Genomic DNA, 23,148 nt, shown 5'->3' with positions numbered 1-23,148 from the left:
AGTCACCTGGGGGCACCTGTTCAATACAGAATCCCAGGCTTTGCCTCTTTGGAGATTTTTTTTACTTCTTAACTGCAGATGTGGGGCCCACACGTTTGCCTTTTAGTGTACGGATCACTCTGGGCTCAGGGTTGCATTTTCAGAAGCACTTCAAATCTACCTGCAATAGGGGAAGCAAAGCAGCAGAAAAGCCTTTGGTGCGTCCGGAAGCTTCGAAACACCCTGCCATCTGTGCCTAGGGGCCTACCTGAAGCAAAGCAGAGGGAAGGGGGTGGGGACAAAACTATGTAGGTGGCTGGGGCTACACAGTGGCAGCATTCACAGAGCTAGCATTCTTGCTGGGTGCCCAGCTGGCTGAGTTAGAAAGGCGAGGCTAAGCTGAAGAGGAAGGACCTTCTCTGATTTCAAGGCCTCCTGGATCTGACCCTAGCCACTCTTAAACCATCCCTTTCAGAGGTGCAGTGACCCCCCTCCACTGGGGGCCTGTTGCTCCTGCACAGGTGTCCCTTCAGCCTGTTGCCACCTGCACAGGGTTTCTTTCCCTTTGCATAGCTTCAATAAACACTATTTCATGGCTGACCTGCTCCCCCCCTCCCCCAAGACTCCCAGCAAACTTTTCTTTCTTTAGTTTCTCTCACCTGGGGCTTGATGTGGCAGCAATTTAGTGTGGCATTTAGAGTCCAACAGGCAACCAGTAGGTATTGATTAAATTTTGATGATGTTCAAGTACCAAAATAGAATTTCTCCTAGAAAGGGGTTGAGCCTACAGTGATTATCGTGGGGGACCTTCTGGATGTTTCTGTTTTTTTGTTTTTGTTTTTGTTTTTGTTTTTGTTTTTAAAGTTTCTGCTAAAACGTGATTAAAAGGAACACAGGTAGCAGTCCATGTCTGTAGTCCCAGCTATGCAGAGGCTGGAAGGGGAAGAGCACTTGAGCTCAGGGAGGCCAGCCTGGGCAAACCAGCCAGTGCTCTGTGCATGTGTATTTCTTCTTGGGGCTTGGGTCCAGGGTTCATGCGTGCTAGGCAGGTGCTCCACCACTGAGATGCCCTATTGTTTTGGTTTTTTTTCACAGGATGGGAAGTGGGGACTGAGTCTCAATATGTAGGCCCAAGTGCTCTCCCAGCCACCTATATTTTCGCCTGCTCTGCACCCCTCTTTCCCCCTGAACCTGCTCCCAACATTTCCAGGCCTGGAAGCCACACCTTCCTGCAGAAGGACCACGGGGTGGGAGGTGGTCCTCTCAGCACAAGGTACATCCTGCCCTCCAGCCCCTTCAGGCTCTTAAATGACCAACAGCACTAACCTCCATGTCGGACTCTGATCTCCCTGCAGGGTTAGTGGATTCACCCTTGGTCCTCGAGAGGAGAATTTTATTAGAACATGACAGTCTAATAGCTCTACCTCTTGAATCCATTCGAGCTGGTGGAAAGTTAGTAAGTTACTTCAATGTGTAGACAAAAGAGATGGTTTAAAAACCCAGCTGGGTAGTGGTAGCGCATGACTTTCATACTCAGGAGGCAGAGGCAGGCGTAGCTCTGTGAGTTCAAGGCCAACCCAATCTACAGAGTTCCAGGACAGTCAGGGCTACACAGTAAGACCCTCTTTCCAAAAAAGACAAAAAAACAAAAACAAAACACAAAACCCCTCATCACTGCTGTCTGAGCATCCCAAGGCCTAGGATTAGGCTGACTTCCTTAGGGAAGAGAAAAGGGTTGAACCTGGCTCTGGCCTGATAACCTGAGCTCCTGCTGCCCTGACACACGAATATTCTGTTTGCCTCAGTCTAACGTTCAGACTGTGGTTTAGACCCAGACTAAGACATAGCCTCACATAACTCTGCCCTTCCCCAACATGTCAGGGATGATGGTAAGGTGTCTGATAAGGGTCCAGGCTAAGGGAGAGCACAGGTGCGCCTCTCACTTTAGGCTGGCGCCACTTCCCTGTAAAGTAAGTGGTGTTTACCTGTGCCTCGTAGATTTGGAGTTCTGTGCCTCTGAGGTCTAGCCAGCTCCTAGGCAGGCTCAAAGGAAGCTCTTTCTGAGTGTGAGCAGGGATAACTCAGGGAGTCCTAAGGTTGCTGCTTCCGGAAAAGGAGAGGAGCCGGATATGGCCTTGGTGGTCGCAAACCCAGCCAATGGAAGCTTGATCTGGGTGATAAACAGGGCCTCTACACCCTCCATTCTGCCAGGCCCCAAATCCTGTATCAAACAGTACGTGAAAATAAAGTGCTTTATTGCTAAGGATCCCAGGACAGCCGTGGAGGAGGCTGGAACTCCCCTACCAAGTCCTTTTGGGGGATTTGTGAAAGGAGACAAAATATTGGCTCTTCAACATTTCAGCTCCAGAGAAAGCAAGGAAGTGTGCTTTGGGGGGGTGAGGGGTGGCAAGGAAGAGGCACAGGTGTGCTGGCAGCCGAAGCATACACCTCCTGCCTCCAGCTGCAGTCCTGTGCCTTCAGTGGCGTCACGTGGGAGCGTCCCATGGACCACTGGTGTGGGGAGCAACACCACACAATGGCCCATATTGAACAATGGGACTGTCTGTCCTGTCACATTCCTGGTTTACAACCACACATGACACCCTCCTGAGCCCACCCATACCAAGCTCATCCCACGCCTGGTTGCCATGGCAGCCCGCACCTTCCTAAACCACCTGACTGACCTGCCCAAGGGAGAGGACCAGAAACAGCTTGGTGGTTCCTGCGTGGAATCAACCTACCCCCTCAGCTCAGCTGTCCTCTCAAGCCGGCTGATGGCCTCACAGCATGGGATGGGGTAGAAGAGGTTGTGCATCCAGCTTGGTGGCGCACGCCTTCAATCCCAGCACTCGGGAGGCAGAGGCAGGTGGATCGTTGTGAGTTCGAGGCCAGCCTGGTCTACAAAGTGAGTCCAGGACAGCCAGGGCTAACACAGAGAAACCTTGTCTTGAAAAACCAAAAAGAAGAAGAAGAAGAGGAGGAGGAGGAGGAGGAAGAGGAGAAGGAAGAGGAGGAGGAGGAGGAGGAGGAGGAGGAGGAGGAGGTTGTGCACCACTCACAGACAAGGAGGGTAGACACCCTGGTTCTGCTAGCCCAGCAAAGAGCAGCTGTAGGCTCAGATGACAGGACTGCCCTTTCTTGCCCCGCCCTTTCTTGTGCTTTTCTTCAACTGGCCATCGGGTGAGGGTCTGAGGGAGTCACAGCAGATCTCAGGAACATCCTGAATGCCCTGGATCTATCCAGAAAGGAGGGAAAGGCGGAGGGAAAGGGGAAAGGTCCCATGGCCAGACTGGGTCAGCTCATTCCCAACACATCCCAGGGACCTTAAACCTCTCCCATCCTCTAGATGCCTGGGCTCCCCTGACTCAGGCTCACAAGAGGGGATATGCAGACTAGATGGCCTCTCAGGTGAGGCCTAACACTTGCCCAGTCCAGGCAGGGGCAGGGTAAAGGGCAGAAGGAATGTTCTCCAGTCTCTCGTCAGTACTCCTTGGCCTCCTGCAGTTGAGCCAGGTACTCTTCCTCTGGCGGGTTGTCAGCACAGGCCCGGCCATTGTTGGGGGGCCGCACGGTGTGGTAGCGGCTCCAGTCCCCCTTACACAGGATCCAGGGCAGTGTATCTACCTTGAAATGCAGCTCCGGTGAAAAGTCGGTACTGACTAGGTCTGGAGCCCCCGCCCCTTTGCCTCGGGTCAGCAACCGGCTGCCTTCGTCATAGCAGCAGTGCTGGACCGCCAGGGTGCTGCTGTCGCCTGACAGCATGGAGCGCAGGCAGAAGCGTGCGGTAGGCTGGTAGATGTCCAGGCGTTCCCGGGGGCCACTGGCATCCCGCCACCGGAAGCTGCGGCCCCGATGTTCGTCCTGTAGGCTCACAGCACTGTACACGGCCTCCAGAGGGTACGCGCACGGGCAGCTGGGCAGGTCCCGGAGCACTTGGCTCAGGTACTTAGCTAGGAAGTCACTCTTGCAGTTCAGCCATCTCTCACAGCTGTCCACATCTGCAGAGGGCAAGGAGTGCTGATCAGAGTTGCCTGCCTGCCTGCCTGCCTGCCAGCCCCATAAGAAGGGAGGAGGCTGATCAAGGTCAGTCACGGGTGATGAGAAAGACTAAAGCCCAGCTGGGGCAAAGGCATTCATTGCCGGGGAAGATCTTTGGAGAAGTCGGACTCAAGGGATACCCCTCACCATCCAGGCACTGAAGCAGGAAGCTATCTATGGCTCCGAACCAATTTGGGTTTCGTTTATTTGCTTGTTTTTTAATCTTGTTTTAGCTTTTTTTCTCTTTCTGTTCTATGAGGCAGGGTCTCATATACTCTAAGCTGGTCAAACTTGCTAAGTAGGTAAGGGTGTCTTTGAACTTTGGTCCTCCTGTCTCCATCTCCCAAGTGTTAAGATGAACTTGGGGGTCCATGAGTGCTTAGGCAAGCTTTCTATCAACTGAGCTACACCTCCAACCAAAAACGGCTGTTTTGTCTTGTTTTTAATTTTATATACATGGGTGTTTGCCTACATGTATGAATGTTAGATCCTCTGAGACTGAAACCCTCATGTAGGCGCTAGAAATTGAAGCCAGGTGGTGGCGGTGGTGGCGGCAGCGGCGGCGGCGCCCGCCTTTAATCCCAGCACTCGGGAAGCAGAGGCAGGCAGATTTCTGAGTTCGAGGCCAGCCTGGTCTACAAAGCAAGTCCAGGATGGCCAAGATAATATAGAAAAACCCTGTCTCAAAAAAGCAAAACAAAAAAAAAAGAAAAGAAAAGAAATTGAACATTGGTCCGCTAAAAGAGCAGCCAGTGCTCTTAACAGTTAACCATCTCTCCAGCTCAGCTCAAAGAGACAACAGATTTTTGTTTGTTTGTTTTTGTGTTTTTTTGAGACAGGGTTTCTTGTGTAGCACTGGCTCTGCTGGACTCCCTTTGTAGACCAGGTTGGCCTCGAACTCACAGAAATCCACCTGTCTCTACCTCCCAAGTGCTGGGAGTAAAGGCATGTGCTACCATGCCCAGCTGGAAATAACAAGTTTTTGTTTTTGTTTTTCAAAACAGGGGTTCTCTGTGTTATCTAGCCTTGCCTTGGCTGTCCTAGACTTGCTTTGTAGAACAGGCTGACCTTGAATTCACAGTGATCCACCTGCCTCTGCCTCCCAAGTGCTGGGATTAAAGGCATGCATCACCAAGCCTGGCTGAAATGACAGATTAAAGGCCTGTGCCACCATTCCTGGTTTGAGAATACAGTTTTGCTTTGGTTGTTTTGTTTTGTTTTGTTTTTTTTCCCCAAGACAGGGTCTCTCTGTGTAGCCTTGACTGTCCTGGACTCGCTTTGTAGACCCGGCGGCTGGCCTTGAACTCACAGCAATCTGCCTGTGTCTGCCTCCCAAGTGCTGGGATTAAAGGCATGGGCCACCACCACCCAGGTTGAGACTAAAGTTTTTGTTGTTGTTGTTTGTTTGTTTTTGTTTTTCGAGACAGGGTTTCTCTGTGTAGCCTTGGCTGTCCTACAGTTTTTTAACCAGGAAGTATTTCAGTGTTTAGGTACTAGTCTGCTCTCCCTCCCTGGCCCCCTTCTAAAAGAAACAAGGTCACATACAGCCAAAGCCAACCTTGAACCTTGAACTAATCCAATTGTTTCCATCTGCTGACCAATACTTTTTGTTAGTTTGTTTCTCAATGTAACCCTGGCTGGCTGGCCTGGTCTGGCTCTGTAGACAACGCGCCTTGAACTCAGAGAGATTTGCCTGCTTCTGCCTCCCGAGTGCTGTGATTAAAACATGTACCACCACTGCCTGGTTGAGTAATTCTTTTTAACTGCCTTTTTTTTTTTTTTTTTTTTTTGGTCAAGGTTTATTTATTTATTATGTATACAGTGTTCTGGCCCCATGCACATCTGCACGCCAGAAGAGGGCACCAGATCTCACTATAGATGGTTGTGAGCCACCATGTGGTTGCTGAGAATTGAACTCAGGACCTCTGGAAGAACAAAGAGTGCTCTTAATCTCTGAGGAGCCATCTCTCAGCCCTTAACTGCCGATCTCAGGATATGGGCCCTTGGAGTGTTGCTCAGCTATTGTGGGCTTCCTGTATCTCCCTATCTCTCCTGCCTCTTCCCCTCGCTCCCTGGCAAAATGTAACCTCAGAGTCTGGCCACACAGGAAAAAAAAAATCAGCCTTTTTCTTTTGGCTCTCAGATCTTCACACTCCACTTTGTAGTGTTAGACACATGCAGATCACGTGTCCCCCCCCATGAGACATGACCTCTTTGAAGACAGATGCCAGGCCTCTTTCAGGAAGGCTCAGCCTTACAATAGGCCCGGGTACATAGCACGGGTTCAGAAAGCTTCCGTTTCATTTTATGGACCTTAGACTCATGAGTCCTGCCTTATGGGCGTGCAGGAACATCAACAGGAGTGTGGTGACAAAGCACGGCCTATGTCCTGCTGCCTGCAAGGAGCAGCCCAGGATGTTGGGACCCTGGCTCATTCTGACAGGTACCTCCCCTGCCAGGGAGTAGAAATAGAGGCCCCCTCTTCTCATTACCCTCAGCATCTCCTAACTCTTCCTGGTAGGAACCTGGAGCTGGGCAAGGATACTTGCCTACGATCCCTCCCACCAGAAGATGTGCTCACTGACTCCTGAGTGACTGAGTGAGTGGCACTCAGTCATCCCAAGACAGAGGGTCCCCCAAGAGCCAGCGGCAAGGTCTAACCCCACCCCCCACTAACCTGGATCAAGCATATCCGTAGCATTGTGGGCTAAGGGTTGCCACCCATCACCGGGAAAGCCCAAGGTGTGTTCCTCTTCGGTGCCTTTGGGAAGAGAGGAGGCCAGGCTGGTGGCGCCCCGGGGTACCTCTGTGCTCCCGATAGGGAAGCCCAGCCCTCACTAGGCTCTCGGTGCCCACAGCAGCTGAGACAGGCCTGGGACAGGACCACCATGTCCATGAGCCTCATGTGGCCCCACCCTTCCTACAAGTATCCCATTTTCACATTCCCAGGGAGCCAAGGCCACGGTGAGCCGCTGTAGCCACCCACTCTTATACAGGGGCCGGAGCTCATCTCACCAGGACAGGGGGGAAGGTCGCAGACACGGGACTCTGTGGCAGTACAGGCATAGCCGCAGGGACGAGTTCTCTGCTGGTTGCCGCTGCTGCAGCTCCCACTGCAGGGAGACCAGGGGCTCCACTCCTCCTGAGGCTCGTAGTCTAGGTTGAAGTAAGGGGCCAGGATGAGTGTACCCAGCCTCCCCCAGGGCACACAGTGACAAATCAGCCAAAGGCACCCCTTTATCCCTGGCTGATGCATGGAGCATAATTGGATTCCAGGCCCACCCGTCCCCTCAGTGAGATGTCCTTGTACAGTGAACAGCCTGTGTAAACGCATCAGGAGGGCCCATAGAGACAGGACTACAACTGCTCTCTGTGTCAACACAGGGATACTTGGGACCAGAAGCCACCTGGCTCACTGACCACTGACAGTAAGTGTAAGTCCGCTTACATTTCTGAGCTAGTGTTGTGTGTGTGTGTGTTTTTTTTAATCAAAACCAAGGAAGAGCGGTTGATGGAGCACTTGTCAAGCATGCATAAAGCCCTAGGTTCTGTCCCCAGCACCAGGTGTGGTGGTGAGTGACTGTAATCCCAGCAGTGGGGACACAGGGGAAGAAAGATAAGAAATTCAAGGTCACTCTTAACTATATATGGAGTTTTAAAGCCAGAGTACTCTGCCTCAAATAATAACAAACAAGAGGAGAATCGAGAGTGGCAAGGCTTGCCTAGTTCTGGGATTTTAAAGACTCTCCTGAGTCCCTCTCCTAATCTGAGGAACACAAACCCCAGGGCCCAGGCCTGTGCTCTGAGACCCAGTGTGGAACTCCACAGGCCTGGCACCTCTGTTCCCCCACCCCACCCCCCACCCCCCAGCTTCCACGACAGAGTCCTTAGGCTGTCCCCAAGAGTTGGAGGATAATAAATGGGAGAAAAGTTGAGAGTCCCAAAAGGTCTGTTCACATCATTTTAGGAAATTGGGAAGAATGTGTCTTGATTTGGTCTTAATCCATGGTGCCTCAACAGTCCAATAGCAAGACCTTAGAGCTCTGGGGCGGGGGGGGGGGGGGGAGTGAGTGAGGCAGGCTGATTCGCTGTGAGTTCGAGGTCAGCCTGGTCTACAAAGTGAGTCCAGGAAAGCCAAGGTTACACAGAGAAACCTTGCCTCAAAAAACCAAACCAAAAAAAAGAAAAGAAAAGAAAAGAAAAGTACAAATGGGCATTTCCCGGAAAGCCGTGGGCATCAGCAGATAGAGCAGTTCTTTATCACATGCTGACAGTTTATGCACAGATTTTTGGTATCATGTATGTATGTGTCGTGACTGTTTGTGTGCTCATATATGTGGAGTTACACATGTTTGAGGAGAGTACATGTGTGCATGTGTGGGCAAGCCCCAAGATTGACATGGGCTGTCTTTTCTGATAACTTTCTACTTTACATATTGACACAGGGCCACTTGCTAAACCCAGAGCTTGCCTTTTTCCGCTAGTGTGGCCAGTCAGCTTGCTCTGGGCAGTTGCCTGTCTCTGCCTCCAACACACTGGGATTACAGGTTCACTTTGTAGACCAGGCTGACCTCAAACCCATAGCGATCCACCTGCCTCTGCCTCCTGAGCGTTGCGACTAAAAGCATGTGCCACCACGCCCGGCCCAGCTGTTTTACTTTTTGAGGCAGGGTCTCAAGGTAGCTTAGGCAGGCCTGGAACTCACTACATAGTCTGGGCTGACTTCTGATTCTCAGTCTCCTGCCTTATCCCTCTGGATGCTAAGGCTGCAGTTGTATCTCACCATACCTGGCTGTATATAAGCTTGCTTATTTACTGTGACAATCAGCCCTGTGTCATTTAGATACACTATTATCTGTCTTTAGAGAGGACAGAACTCAGATACAGAGAGGTTAAGCGACCTGCCTGGGAGCACTCAGCCTTGGTCTGGTTCCCAGAACACTAAGCAGCAGGGTCCATAGTCAAACTCACTGTGACTGATAAAACTTAGGGCATTTTCAGGTTTTTTTTGTTTTTGTTTTTTAATTAATTGAACCAGGTAGTAGTGGTGAATGCTGTAATCCCAGCACTCGGGAGACAGAGAAAGGCAGATCTCTGTGAGTTCAAGTCCACCCTGGTCTACAAAGTGAGTTCCAGGATAGCCAGGCCTATTACACAGAGAAACTCTGTCTCAAAAACCCAAAAATAAATATTTTTGACAACTATGAATATTTATACTATCGGATAGTTTTTGCTTAGACAAACGCAGGGCTGTTGTGCAAGTCAAATGTTGCAGGGGAAAAAAAAAAACCACCTTAATTTCGGCAGCATCACTTTTGATCTTTCAGTGATCTCCGCACAGGTCTAGGCTGCTGGCCTGCCCAGTTCTCCTTGCCTGGGAAGCTCTCCTCCTCCCCTCCAACTTCTTCCCTCTCAGGACCTCGTAGGGCAGCATCTGGGATGCCAAGCCAGACCACTCACCATGGCTGTCTGATTCCTTGAAGTCCCAGTCCTGAGGACCCGACCAGCCATAGTCCCAGTTGTCTGTGGCCCCACTGGACCAAGGCTCTTCATCCTCCTCTTCCTCAGTGGCCTCTTGGTCCTCACCATACTCTGCAGCATAGTCCTTTTCTTCCTCCTCTGTTTCCCCTGGAGCCATGTCCTTGAGGCTGGTGGCTCCTTCTTCTCCTTCCTGGTAGCCCCAGAAGAGGGGCCAGAAGAGCTCCCTGGTGGGCCACCAGCTAGGGGTATGCAGAGGCCAGAGATTGCTGGGCTCAGAAGGAAGGTCCATCTCCACCTCAGCCTGGGGGTCCTGCACCACCTCGATGGTCACCTGTGGGAAGAGCAGATATGCTCCAGAGAGGGCAGGCTCAGCACAGAACCCCAGAGAAGAGAAGCTGGGTTTGAACCAGAAGCCACCAAGCCTGCCATCTCCTCCGCCTCTCAGGGAGCAAGGGGCACTGGGTAGGACCTTCTGTGTGTTAGAATCACCTGGATTATAGACACACCAGGGCGAATCCAGCAGGTGCTAGTTTAGGAGAAGCTGTTTGGAATCCTGCCTCTGCACACATGGGCTGCCTGGCCTCAGGGACCAGAAACAGCCCCAAGCAGCACAAGGATATGGATGAAAGGTCGTGGGTCAGATCCTCAGGTCACACTTTGGAATGTTCCAAGTGCATGGACCGTGTAAACGAAGCCACCACCATGAACGTGGATTTTAAAAACATTACACTTAGGTACCTCAAATAATAGGAGGTCACAGAACAAAATCAGGAGTGGGGGAGGGAGGGGGCCAGGGAGGAGAGGCAGCAAAATAAAAAGAAGAAAGTGATCGGGTATGGTGGTCTATGCCTTTAATTCCAGCACCCTGGAGGCAAAGGCAGGGAGTTCGAGGCCAGCGTGGTCTACAGAGCAAATTCTAGGACAGCCAAGGCTACACAAAGAAGTCTTGTCTTGAAAAAACCAAAAGAAGAAGAAGAGGAGGAGGAAGAGGAAGAGAAAAATTATGTGTATCACTCCCCTGTATTTCCTCACTAGCAGGGGCACTTGCAATGTTCGTGTGTATGTGTACCTGTTATTTCAATGCAGGCCAAGGCATAGACTTTAAAACAATTGGAGAATGGTCTGCACCTTTGCAGTCTTTCTTTCTTTTGGTAAAAGTATATGAGTAGGCAAACCTGCAATCCTTGAAGATTCAGGGCAGGCAGTAGGACCTAGGCCTGGCTTTCCTGGAGCACCCCTCTGAAGGCTTCCCCGTGCCCCAGCCCACACCATTTCCAACTGAATCCCTTTCCTACATGCAGTAAGGTTTTGGGGCCAAGGGGTGGGAGGTGGGGGTCACACCTATAGGTCTTTCCAGTCGGTCTCCACCACATTCCAGAACCCACAGCAATACCAGGGACAGGGCGTACTCAGTCCTCAAGATAGCCCTACCCTACAGGCTGCTGCTGGGTTCATCCCCGGCTACATGCAGGGTCAGGGCTCAGGAGCCAAGAGACTTTCTGGCAAGTAAAGGGGCACATAGTCCTCCTGAATTGCATTAGAAGCCCATTGCCTTCACACACCCAACAGCAAATAAAGATGAGGCTCCGCTACTAGCCTAGCCCCTCTCCCGAGGTCCCCGAGACAAATAGCCCCTCTACAGTCTCACCTGGATATTGGGATTCGGGGCACTCAAGTCTGTGTTGGCCAATCCTGGCAGCTTCTGCAGCTCCAGCAGCAGTGAGGTGTGTTCCAGGGTCCTGGGAGGGGGGGCTGTGGCCAGAGTCAGAGCTGCTGGCTCAGGGAGGGTCTGGCACTTGGGCTGACATGGTTCTGCCTGCAGATGGTCTCCCCGGAATGCTGGTGTTGCCTCCTTATCCTTGGGGGAGCCGAGATCTGGGACAGGTGAGGCCTGGGGAGGGGCGGGACAGGGAGGAAGAGAGTTTTAATGGCCCTAGTGGGTGGGTACAGCTAGGCACAAAAAACAGACTGTGTTCACAAAGTGGTCTTTTTTTTTTCTAGCCCAACCCCCCCCCATCCACTCTCTCTCTCTCACCTGAGCACCTGCACGTACACTTGTTTGTGTGTGTGTGTGTGTGTGTGTATCTGTGCACATGCTCTAGTGAACTTGTGGAACTTTCAGGAGTGGGTTCTTCCTCCACGTGGCTTCCACGGATAAAGTTCTGATCATCAGGCCCTTTGCCTGCCGAGCATCTCTCGAGCTCACCGAGCTTTTGACAAGAGAGGCAGGGATGTTTACTCACTGTACAGATGAAGAGGCCCACAAGGAAGCAGCTGCCCACAACAGTAACTCCAAAGCGCTGCTTTTAGTCCTCCCACCCCAGATCCCTTGTCCCCATCTACTCTATATGCCACCCCCACCCTCACCCCCACCCCTGCCACAAAGAGCAGGAAGGTTCCCAGGGAAGAGCCTGGTCATAGGGGGTGTGGGCAGCAGGCCTACTCCCTTCCCCTCAGCAGAGCCTAGACACATGGCCCTGCCTCAGCATCTACCCAGAGGCAAATGCCTCAGCACCGCCTCTGGCCTGCTTGGCCTTGCACCTTATTTCTTCAAGTCTGCTGACATGACCGTCTATCGGCCAGTCTGTCCCCCACCAGGTAGTTGCTGCTATGGTTTCTGTATTAGTCACGGTTCTTTGCTGTCAAACAGATTCAAATGCTCACTCTCCACTTGGATGTCCCATTCTGTGGCCCAGAGATACCTGCCCCCAACACCTCAGCCCAGGTCAGCCCTCTGCCCTCTCAGTCCTTGGAGGCAGGCTCTTGCTGAGTCAAAGCAACATGGAACAGGTGGATGATGCAGATGGGGGGCGGGGCCCTCTGCTGATGCATCTGGAGACCTGAACATCCCTGGTACTGCCTTCCTGTAGCCCTGACTGTCCTGATTTCCGGCTCAGAGACTCTATTCTGCTGCAGCCTCAGCCACATACAAGCAATCTTGGGTGGCTTTGGTGACTGATCGGGGTGCCCTAGTCACAAGTAGGAGGTGGTGGGGTACAGTGATGGAGCTGTGGTTTTTGCTTGCTTCTGGAACAGGGCGCGCCTGAATGGGGTTTATAGTGACACCTAGTGGCCAGAGGCCAGAAATGCTGCCATGAAGAGAGACTTGGGGCAGAAGCTACCAGAACAGAAATAAAATAATTCTCCCTGGGCATAGTGGTGCATGCCTTTAATCCTAGCACTCAGGAGCCAGAGGCAGGTGGATCACTGTGAGTTCGAGGCCAGCCTGGTCTACAAAGTGAGTCCAGGACTGCCAAGGCTACACAGAGAAACCCTGTCTCGAGAAAATCTAAATAAATAAATAATAATCCTTTTCCATCAGTAGTTAACTACCTGATGTGAACTCTGACCTTTGTATCCTTATTCACAAGATGGGACAATGATGGCAGAGAGCCTAGTCTCTGGCTATCCCGAAGGCACATAGAACATTCCTTCTCATCCACCCTACCATCTCCTCTTTAAAAAAAAAAGTTGTATTTATTTATTATGTATACAGTATTCTGCCCAAATATATGCCTGCATGCCAGTAGAGGGCACCAGATCTCATTATAGATGGTTATGAGCCATCATGTGGTTGCTGGGGGTAGAGCTCAGGACCTTTGGAAGAGCAGCCAATGCCCTTAACCTCTGAGCACCCCAGCACCCCTCCCCTATCTCTTAACGCCAGGGAAAGCCATGGCCTTGGGATCCTAGCTTCCCAGGCTGACCTTCCTTCTCAGTATATCCAGAAGCCTCCTGCCCTGGAGAGCATCCTCTGGGGGAGCTGTTAGGGGTGGAGAGGGACAGAGAAGTCCTAAATAGGGGTCCTTTAGATGTCTACCCTAAGAAGTGTCAAATGCAGGTGGTTCCTTTGGAAGGTGACCCCAGGAGACCCAGGAGAAAGAATAGAAGTGGGACTTGGAAAGGGAGGCAGTTAACGGAATGTCACTGAGCTGGGACTGCAGTGGGCGGCAGGAGCTTAGCCCTAGCTGGCATATTTGGGACCCGGGCTGGTGTCTGGGGTGGTGTCTGTACCTCTGTTACCCCCATAGGGGAAAGAACCGGGGCACCTATCCATCAGTTCCATCAGGCTTTGGTGGATTTTTAGGCTAGCTATGGACAGTTCTGGATAAGATTCTCCATTAGTGAAAAAACCCCAGGCTGGGGCTAGAGAGATGGCTCAGTGGTTAAGAGCACTGGCTGCTCTTCCAGAGGACCCAGGTTCAATTCCCAGCACCTGCATGGAAGCTCACAACTGTCTGTAACTCGAGTTCCAGGAGATTCAGTGCCCTCTTCTGCTTTCTGAGGGCATCAGGTATACATACGGTGCACAGACATACATGCAGATAAAATGCTCACACACATAAAATAATAATAATAATGATGATGATAATGATGATTGATGATGATGATAATAATAATAATAATAATAATAATAATAATAATAATAATAATAATAGAAAACCTCAGACTCCTGTACACTGATACCCGGAAGTAAGGACAGGAAGCACAGAGCACCCAGAGTCCTGACCTGTAACCCCTGTGCACCTGAATCCTCATCCCTGGGCTAAGCTCTGCTTGCTGGTTGTCACTCACTCCAAGCACAGGTTCCAACCAAGAGCACCTACTGCAGAGGAAGGACGTTGCCTTCTTTGTTCCCTGTGTCCCCAGCTCCTCACAGAACCCAATATCCTGTGGGAGCTCACACACCCGAGTGAGTAAACAAACCAGCAACCCTGAGAGGTGAACGCAGCCTTCATTATGTTAGCCGCCCTAGAGTTCACGGAGGGCAAGGGGCTCCCGGAAGATCTCAGAGATTGCAATAACCACGCCAGGACTCATGCATAACTACACACACATACATATGCACACATTGATGAAAGCATGCCATACTCTGTAAGCCAGTCTACACACACACACACACACACACACACACACACACACACACACAGCAGTGACTCTTATGTGCAAACACCCTTCTCACTCACAAGGTGCTTCTGCGTTGAGCATCTTCTCTGCCAGCTGCATATGGCTGGGGCCATGTGACCTGACCTGGGCTCACATCCCATGCATACTCTCCAGCTTCCTTCAAGGGTACCTATTGCATCTGCCCTTTGGGAATTAGAGGAAGAGCAGCATCCACCTGATAGGGTTGTTGGTCTAGACCGCACCTCAGACTGCTAACCCAGAGATGCTGACAACGTCTCCCAGTGAAGCGGGAAGACAGGTTGCGTGCACCCTCTGGCTGGGCACCGTGGGAGTCCTTCGCATCCTAGCTGAGCCTGAGTACACATTCCCGCGAAGCCACAGATGCAGGCCCTCATGGTAGGTGGTAGACTCTCATCCTCTGAGGCTCTCTGTTCAGGGGGCTGAAGAGATAACTGAGCTTAGTTCCCAGCACTCACGTAAGGCAGCTCAAAACCATGTGTAACTCCAGCTCCAGAGGATCCTATGGCCTCGTCTGGCCTTCAAGAACATCTGCAATCATGTGCACATACCCATAAGAGAGAATAAAAAAAAATTTTTTTTAAATCTAAGAGAAACACTGTCTCAAAACAAAACAAAACAAAACAAAACAAACAAAAAACTTGAAAGGAAAAAAAAAAGAATATCTGTCCAGCCGGGGGTGGGGGGTGGGGTGGGGTGGTGGTGGTGGTGATAATGCACACCTTTAATCTCAGCACTTGAGAGGCAAAGACAGGAGGATCTCTGGGTTTAAGGCCAGTCTAGTCTACATAATGAGTTTCAGGACAGCCAAGGCTACACAGAAAACCTCTGTCTCAAGAAACAAAGAAAGCCGGGTAGTGGTGGCGCACACCTTTAATCCCAGCACTTGGGAGACAGAGGCAGGTGGATCCCTGTGAGTTCAAGGCCAGCCTGGTCTATAGTTTGAGTCCAGGATAGCCAAGGCTACACAGAGAAACCCTGACAGGGCATGTGGGGGGCTGAGAGGCGGGGGAGGTGGGGGGGGGGGAAACAAAGAAACAAATAAATGTCTTGTCTATAGCTAGGTATAGTGGCACACATTTGCAATCCCATCACTTGAGAGATTGGGGTGAGGGAGCCAAGGGCTCAAGGTTAGCCTGGACCATGTAGTGTACCCTTCCTTACAGGATGGCTTCTTTTATCTGTTAAGTTCCCATTGGCTCTCATAGCACATACTCAAAATACGTAACTTCATTCTCTTGGTAGACAGTCAGGCCTCTCTCTTTCTGTTTCTGCTGCAATGGTCTGTCTGTCTGTCTGTCTGTCTGTCTGTCTGTCTGTCTGTCTCTCTCTCTCCACACAACACACACACACACACACACACACACACACACACACACACACACACACACACACACACACATCCTGGCTTGGCCAGGCAGCACTAATCCAAGTGTTTCCAGATGGGATCAGTACTCTGATCCCTTTCCATTGGCCTGTTTCCATCATCCTACCTCCTCTGTGCCTCAGGGATCAGGAGTGTGTGCCATTCCAGAATCTGGTCCCAGGCGCAGGTCATTGTGGCCTCTCTTTGAAGCCCAGCCGCTAAAACCCAGGCCCGTGCACACAGCCCAGCCGCTAAGATTCAGGCCTGTGCACACGGAGCCTAACTGTACACTCGGTTGCTTTGGCCTCACACAAAGTCTAGACAGTCGTGGGGCCATGGGTAAGGGCATGGGACTGTTCTGCCTCCCACCCTGGCACCCAGTGGAGACCTCAAAGCTCCTCAGCATCACTCAGGCACCGCTGGCAAAGTGCTCTGTTTCCAGTACAGGCCAGGCCTCGCAGAGTGCCGTACAGGGCCCGCTTGGGTTGACTGGCTTGCTCTTGCTCCTGTGAAATTTCATGGCTCACAGCTATGTAGCCAGGCCTGCATGGCAACTCCATGGGCTGGATCTCCGACTCCACACAACTACCCTTTGGGCAGGTCCTACCATCAACCACCCTTGGCTTCACAGATAAGGCTCCAGTGATCAGAGAGGTGGAGTAACTGCAGGCTGGAGAGTAGCATCTGAGACATCAGGTCTGGCAGGGGTCTGCACTCTGAACTTTTAGGACCTTGCTAACTCCAGATGCTCAGGAATGCTGCCTGTTATAGTGCGGAATGAACAAGACACCAGGACACTAGGACATATCTTCCTTTTATATCTCTTATCCCTTTTGATCATTATAATGATAATAATAAATTATTATTATTGTTATTGTTATTATTATTATTATTATTGTTATTGTTATAGGGAGAGAGAGTCTCATGTCTAGGCAGACCTCAGACTCAATACGTAGTTTAAAAAATGACCTTGAACTTTAAAAAAAAAATAGGTTAATAAGTTATTTTCTTTTTTAAAAGATTTATTTATTTATTATATATACAGTATTTTGCCCAAATGTATGCCTGCATACCAAAAGAGGGCACCAGATCTCATTATAGATGGTCATGAGCGACCATGTGGTTGCTGGGAATTGAACTCAGGAGCTCTGGAAGAGCAGACAGTGTTCTTAGCTTCTGAGCCATCTCTCCAGTCCTGACCTTGAGCTTTGGTCCTCTTGCCTCCACTTCCAAAGTCCTGGAATCACAGGTATGTATCACCATGCCTGGTTTTTTGGTTTTTTTGTTTTGTTTTGTTTTGTTTTGTTTTTTTACACTGGAGATGAAATCCAGGGCTTTGTGTATACTAGGCAAGAATTCTAAAAAAAAAAAAAAAAGGAAAAAAGAAAAAAAGAAAGAAAGAAAAAAGAATTCTATCAACCGAGCTACATCCTCAAGCCTGCTTTTGACCCCTTTTTCATTTTTTGTTTTTCAAGACAGAGTTTCTCTGTGTAGCCTTGACTGTCCTCAAACTCGCTCTGTAGACCAAGCTGGCCTCGAACTCATAGAGATCCACCTGCCTCTGCCTCTGGGATTACAGGCAAGCGCCACCACCCTGGTCCACTTTTGACTCTTGAAAGAGCACTTGGAGGGGGAAGGACCCAACTAAGACTAGGTAGTCTAGATTCGCAGAGGTTGCACCACTGAGCATCCAGGTCCCCAGCCCCTCCTCCCTGTGCCTCTGTATGTAACTCATCCATCACTCCTTTGTTTCCCCACTGGGGTGGGGGTGGGGGGGGGTCTAGAGAGACAAGAAGACCCAGGGACCTGGTCTACAAAGAGAGTCCAGGACAGCCAAGGCTACATAGAGAAACACTGTGTGTGGGGGGCGATGGGGGTAGGTGGGCAGCTACAGGAAGAGGCTGCTAAGACAAGCCCTAGGCTTGGTATCACATAGGCCCCACGTAGTTCCCTCCCTGACTGGTCAGGGCAGAAAGGCCCCAGGCACAAAAAGGTCACCTCTAGGAAAACCTCTGAATCTCCAGGGTGCCCTCAGCGTCCATATCTGAGAACTACCAAACCTCTTCCCGGGGGCTCCAGTCATCTGGACCTTCTTTCCTGTGATTTTACAGACTAGGGCTGAAGAGACACTGCAGGTCTGTCAGGACCCCCAAAGTCCTTCTTTCTGTACTCAGGTCGCCTCAGTCAGCCCAGCCCTTCAAAGTGCTTCCTATGGTAGCTACAGGATCCCTGCTGGAGAGATGGCTCAGAGGTTAAAGGCACTGTTTGCTCTATTCCAGAGGTCCTGAGTTCAATTCCCAGCAACCACATGGTGGCTCACAACCATCTATAATATGATCTGGTGCCTTCTGCTGTAGTGCAGGTGTTTACATTGTATACATTATAAATAAATAAATCTTTAAAAAAAAAAATCCCTGCTGCTGGGTGTACTTCTGAAGTCTATGTCCTGACGGCACCCTCCAGGCCTCAGAGCCCAGAAGAGAGCTGTCTTCACTTCTCTTTTGCTTTATTCTAGCCACTGTGTGCCCTGTCCCTCTCTTAACTTGCTCACATCTTGCTAGGCATAGCCGATGGGTGCCAAGGTGAGATGCCCAGGAGCACAAAGTTGAGTCTGGATTCTGGCTCTCCACATACTGACTGTGGATTTGTTACTGGATCCACTACCCAGTTCTCCATCCCCAAATGAGCATAAAGCACACAAGAGAGGTCAGGCTCGGTGCTCGTCTAGGTAGCATCTGTGTCTCAGTGGGACAGGAGGCAGCGTTGCGTCGTGCTGTCCCTGTCTAGCTCTCAACACACTTGGCCTCTGCTTTGGGGAATGATTGTAACTTGGACTCCAGAGATTTCTCACCGAGCGCTCCAGTTCACAGAATGGATTCTTGAAGCCATTTTACCGTGGACAGGAACTGAGGCTCAGGGTCAGGCCTGCAGGGGTGGGGGTCAAAGGTGACATACTGGTTCACAGAGTCCCTAACTCTTGCCATTGTTGGGATTTCAGGGGTGTCCTACCACATGGGGCTCAGAGGCCTCTGAAGTGAGGTTTCTCAACAGTGGCCAGGAAAACCAGGTGTGGTGGTACACATCTGCAATCCCAGCAGTTGGGAGGCTAAGGGCAGGACTGTCATCAGTTCAAGGCCAGCGTGGGCTATCTAGTGTGTTGCAGGTCAGGCTAGACTTAGGGATAAGTGCCTGCCTCGGAAAGCAACCTCTCACCCTCCAACGCCCCCCCCCACCGGAAATAACCACACCAAACAAAATAAAACCACGCAGGCATTGGGGTGGCATGTGCATCTCTGAGGAACCAAGTTGGCAACATCTGGCGTTGTAACATCTGGTCAACGTCAGATAAGCAGCTTGGGGCATGCCAAGGGAAGAAGAACTGTTCATGGCCCGCCTTGCTCCCATCTGTGTTTACCATCTCTCTGATTTGATTTTTGTTGTTGTTGTTGTTGTTGTTTTTGACAGGCTCTTGCCACACAACCAGGGGTGACCTTGAGTGCATGGTTCCCCTGTCTCAGCTTTCCTACTTGTGGGATTATACCTTCTGGTTTTAGCTATGTGGACCCACTGAGGAGCCAGGCTATCGGGTGAGTCAGTTATTTCTGACTTAGCACCCTGGCCCCGGGGACAGCTGACTACATTTTCTCAACAGGACCCTTGACTTGAAATCACAGATTTTGGAATCATGCACCAATGTGATGTGTCCCTACAGATGATGTAGCCCCTCTCTTTTACTTTTCAATTACCTAATTATGATTGTTTACATATTTATTGGTTTTTCCAGACAGGGTTTCTCTGTGTAGCCTTGGCTTTCCTGGAACTCACCCTGTAGACCAGGCTGGCCTCAAACTTAAAGACCTATCTGCCTCTGCCTCTTGAGTGCTGGGATTAAAGACATGGGACACCACTGACTGACACATTTTTTAATATTTTTTGAGATGAATTCTCATTATGTAGCCCTGGCTGGCCCCAGATTTGCAATACAAGCGAAGCTGGCCTTAAACTTGAGGGCAATCCTTCTACCCCCATGTCCTGAGTGCTACGATTACCATATGCACAACCATAACAGGCTAGCCTCCTTTTTTAAATGTGAGGAAAGTATCTAAGGTAAGTCATATGCTTAATAACACTCTGGACCAGACCCCTAGGCCTGGAACTTCAAGTCTGTGTTTTCTTTTAAGGCACTAATTTGTGTTTAGGGTTTCTTTTATTATTTTGAGGCAGGGTCTCACTATATAGCCCCTGGCTGGCCTTGAACTCACAGATATCTGCCTGCTTCTACCTCCTGAGTGCTGGGATTAAAGGTGTGTGCTGCCATGCCCAGCTGTGTTTAGGTATTTTTTTTTTAGGGCTCTGCATGGTTCTGTCTTGGGCCTAAGGATAGAATTCTGATTCTAAAGTAACTCTTTCTGACATACAAAAACATCCTAAAAAATAATTACATCATGAAATGATGAATATTAAAATAATTATTAAGGCCAAGTGAGCAGAAATAAGGCCAATTTCTTTTTATTAATTTTATTTTTCTCTGAGACAGGGTCTCTTGGATCAAGCTGGCCTCAAACTTGGTATGTAGCTGACAATGACCCTAAGCGTCTCATCTTCCTGTCTAAACCTCCCCAGGGCTGGGATTATAAGCCTGTGTCACCACACCCTACCTAGCCAATGTAACTTGATCACTATCATTATCCTCAGGTTAATAGTAAGACTGACTCAAAGACTCTGCTTTTTTTTTGTTTGTTTGGCTGTTGTTGTTATGGTAGTCATTTCTAGTAATGTCATTGTTTTGTTTTTGTTTTTCTTTAAGACAAATGTGGCCAGATAGCTCAGACTAGCCAGAGGCTTTACATAGCTCACATTGGCCTCAATGGTGCGAGCCTCCTGCTTCTGACTCCTGAATGCTAGAATTACAGGTGTTCAACAGTACACGCAGGATCAGAAACCCCTGCATTTGTCTATAGCGGTGTGTGTGTGTCTCAACCCTGAGAGGAACATTTTGGCAGCATCTGGCCCTATGGCAGTGGCTAGGAACAGGGAGAGGTATCTTGCAGAGCTCAGGACAGCTGCCTGAAGGACTACAAATTCCAGGCCCCAGAATGACAGGGGCTCCACTTCCAGCCCTGTAATTTACATGATGCATTCCTATCACGGGAAAGCTGGGAATTTGAGGAGAAAGAAAAAAAAAATGTCTTAGAGGTAATGACGCTTTGTGATACTGAAGGGCCACAGGTATCAACTTAAGGGTACCATCCTCATGCTCTGGAGGGCTCGGGTAGCCTGGCCTCTAACAACAGGGCTCAAACTTTTTGCCCAAGTCTTGCATTCACCATTTCCTGTTTCCTACAGGTCCTCGCCCCTCAGTTTCCTCATCTTGGAAATGAGGGTCTTCCTCCAGAACAGCTGTGGGCAAGAAGGACCCATCAGGCTGGCTCTAGCACACAAAACAAGTCCCTGGTGGAGACGGGCATGGAGAATGCCCACTGAAGCCGTGAGGGAAGGGCATCAGGCTGGACCACAGAGATTGGTGCCGGAAACAGCATGACCAACTGTCGTTTCGAACACAGCCAGAACTCTTAGCTTGCTTTTCTTACTATCTTACTATGCACATTCTTTGCACAAATGTAGTCTGGCTGACACTTGACTACCTCAGCCTGCCTCAACTTTAGAATTAAGGCACTGCGGGAGAGAAATCACCTAGCCCAAGATGGTAGCGCCGGGCCACCAGTCCACAGAGCTCGGGAGTGCCCCCTTTCCACCCTGGCATGACTTCTCAGGCAGGGCGGTGCGGCTGCAGGTGAGGTTCGCTCAGGGCGAAGAAGCGATGCCTGGGACCCAGGAAGCCCGGCCACCGCAGAGCAGGCACCAAAGTCAACTTTTTCCTCCGCAGCCTGCACGTTACAGCGCAACCAGGGCTTGCGGCCACGGGTGGGAGTGTAAACTCCTGAAGGTCGGTGCACCTGGAGAGGATGCAGTGGCCGTCGTCCGGAGCCCAACCTTCTCTGTCCCTCCAGTCCCGCTCATCACTCACCTCCGCCATCCTCGGGTGGCCCCCAGGACCCCGCTTCCTCAGGGGGAGCCCTCGCCCAGCGGCCAGCAGCGCGGCCAGCAGCATCAAGGCGCGCGCGAGCGGCGCACGGCAGGGCGGTGGCCGCATCGTGTCTCTGCGAGGCTGCTGTGCCACAGCCTCCTTGCTCGGGGAGAGCGTTCGCGCCCCGCCTCTCCTCCTTCAGGGGCGGGAGCGCGGGCTGGGACGCAGGACCAGTCTGGCCGCTAGGGGACCTTGCGAGGGGCGTCGGGAGCGCGCGCTGGAGGGGGGGGGGCGCGTGGCCGGTGAGCATGGGTCTGCCAGCGGGGTCAGTGGCCCTCAAGTCTCTCCCCACCCCCTCCCTCCCCAAGGGGCCCCTCGGCGCTCGCGGACTGGTCCGGGCCCCGCGGGCGGCTCCTTTGATCTGGCGGCCTCCCCGCCCTCAGTCCCCCGCCGCTGTCGCCGTCGCGGCCCCAAGCGAATTCCTGTCCCGGGGAAGTTGCCGCCCGGCGCTGTGCGGCCCCGCGCGGCCACTGCTGAGGGGCGGGGAGGCTGCGGCGCCACAGTATCGCTCCCCGACGGCGCGGCGACGGGCAGCCGAACTAGCCCGGGCCTCTCGAGCGGCAAAGAGTCTTTGGAACCTAGGGCAAAGATGTGCGCTCAGCCAGCCAGGTAGGTTTGCGAGGGGGCGTTGCAAAGTCACAGCGTCGCCTGGGTCGAGGAACCCGCCACGCTGCGGTCTCTGCTTCTAGTTCCCTTTCAGCTTTTAGGACTGTCAGAACCAGGAGACCACACAAGCCACAGTCCCAGGACAGCGGGTCGGGTGGGGTGGGGTGGGGTGGGGGAGGCTTGAGTGCAGAGGTCAGAGGATCTGTCCTGCAGCTGGTGTCGCTGATCATTGGGAAGGCCCAGCCCTTTCTGCTACAAAGCGGCTACCTCTGAGCAGCTAGAATTCCCCGACCAGGGTGGAGCGGTGCGAGTAGGAGTGGAGAGGATGCGATCAAAGGGATTGCTCACCTGGGGTGGACGCAGGAGGGAGCCTGGAAGCGAATCTGGGGCCAGTAGAGGGGCTGGCTAGTATGCTCAGCGGCGGGCTGCTCAGGAATAGCCGCGCTGGGTTTTGCTGTTGTTGTTTCGTTTTTATTTTGTTTTGTTTTGTTCTCCACAGCGGCGGAAGCGAATAGTGTGACTCACGAATGACAACCTGGGTCTGAGGTCGAGTCAGTGGGGTTGAATACTGGCAATTTCGCATGATCCAACTAAAAAGATGCCTGCTTGGTACGTGATAGATTCCGAAATGTTAGCCAACAGAGTCCTAGTCCCTGAGCGGCTT

At 51.4% G+C, this 23,148-nt stretch overlaps 1 protein-coding gene across 3 annotated transcripts; it reads right to left on the bottom strand.

Moving 5' to 3' along the window:
• Positions 1-2,216: 2,216 nt before the first annotated feature.
• Positions 2,217-21,946, bottom strand: ISM2 (isthmin 2). 3 transcript variants are annotated; one of them, XM_084792492.1, is made up of 6 exons: positions 21,819-21,946; positions 11,147-11,389; positions 9,478-9,829; positions 7,033-7,173; positions 6,695-6,778; positions 2,217-3,977 (listed from the first exon to the last, which is right to left on the bottom strand). In XM_084792492.1, the coding sequence occupies exons 1-6, from the start codon at positions 21,942-21,944 to the stop codon at positions 3,460-3,462; spliced, it is 1,464 nt and encodes a 487-aa protein (XP_084648618.1). In that variant the 5' UTR covers positions 21,945-21,946; the 3' UTR covers positions 2,217-3,459. The 3 variants fall into 3 exon arrangements, with proteins under 3 accessions (XP_084648618.1, XP_084648619.1, XP_084648620.1); XM_084792493.1 differs by lacking the exon at positions 6,695-6,778; XM_084792494.1 differs by lacking the exons at positions 6,695-6,778; positions 7,033-7,173.
• Between the last annotated feature and the right edge of the window lie 1,202 nt (positions 21,947-23,148).

This window comes from Acomys minous (genome assembly GCF_964271855.1).
Source record: "Acomys minous genome assembly, chromosome: 8".
NCBI classification, from domain to species: Eukaryota; Metazoa; Chordata; class Mammalia; order Rodentia; family Muridae; genus Acomys; species Acomys minous.
This window is presented reverse-complemented; position numbering and strand designations above follow the sequence as displayed.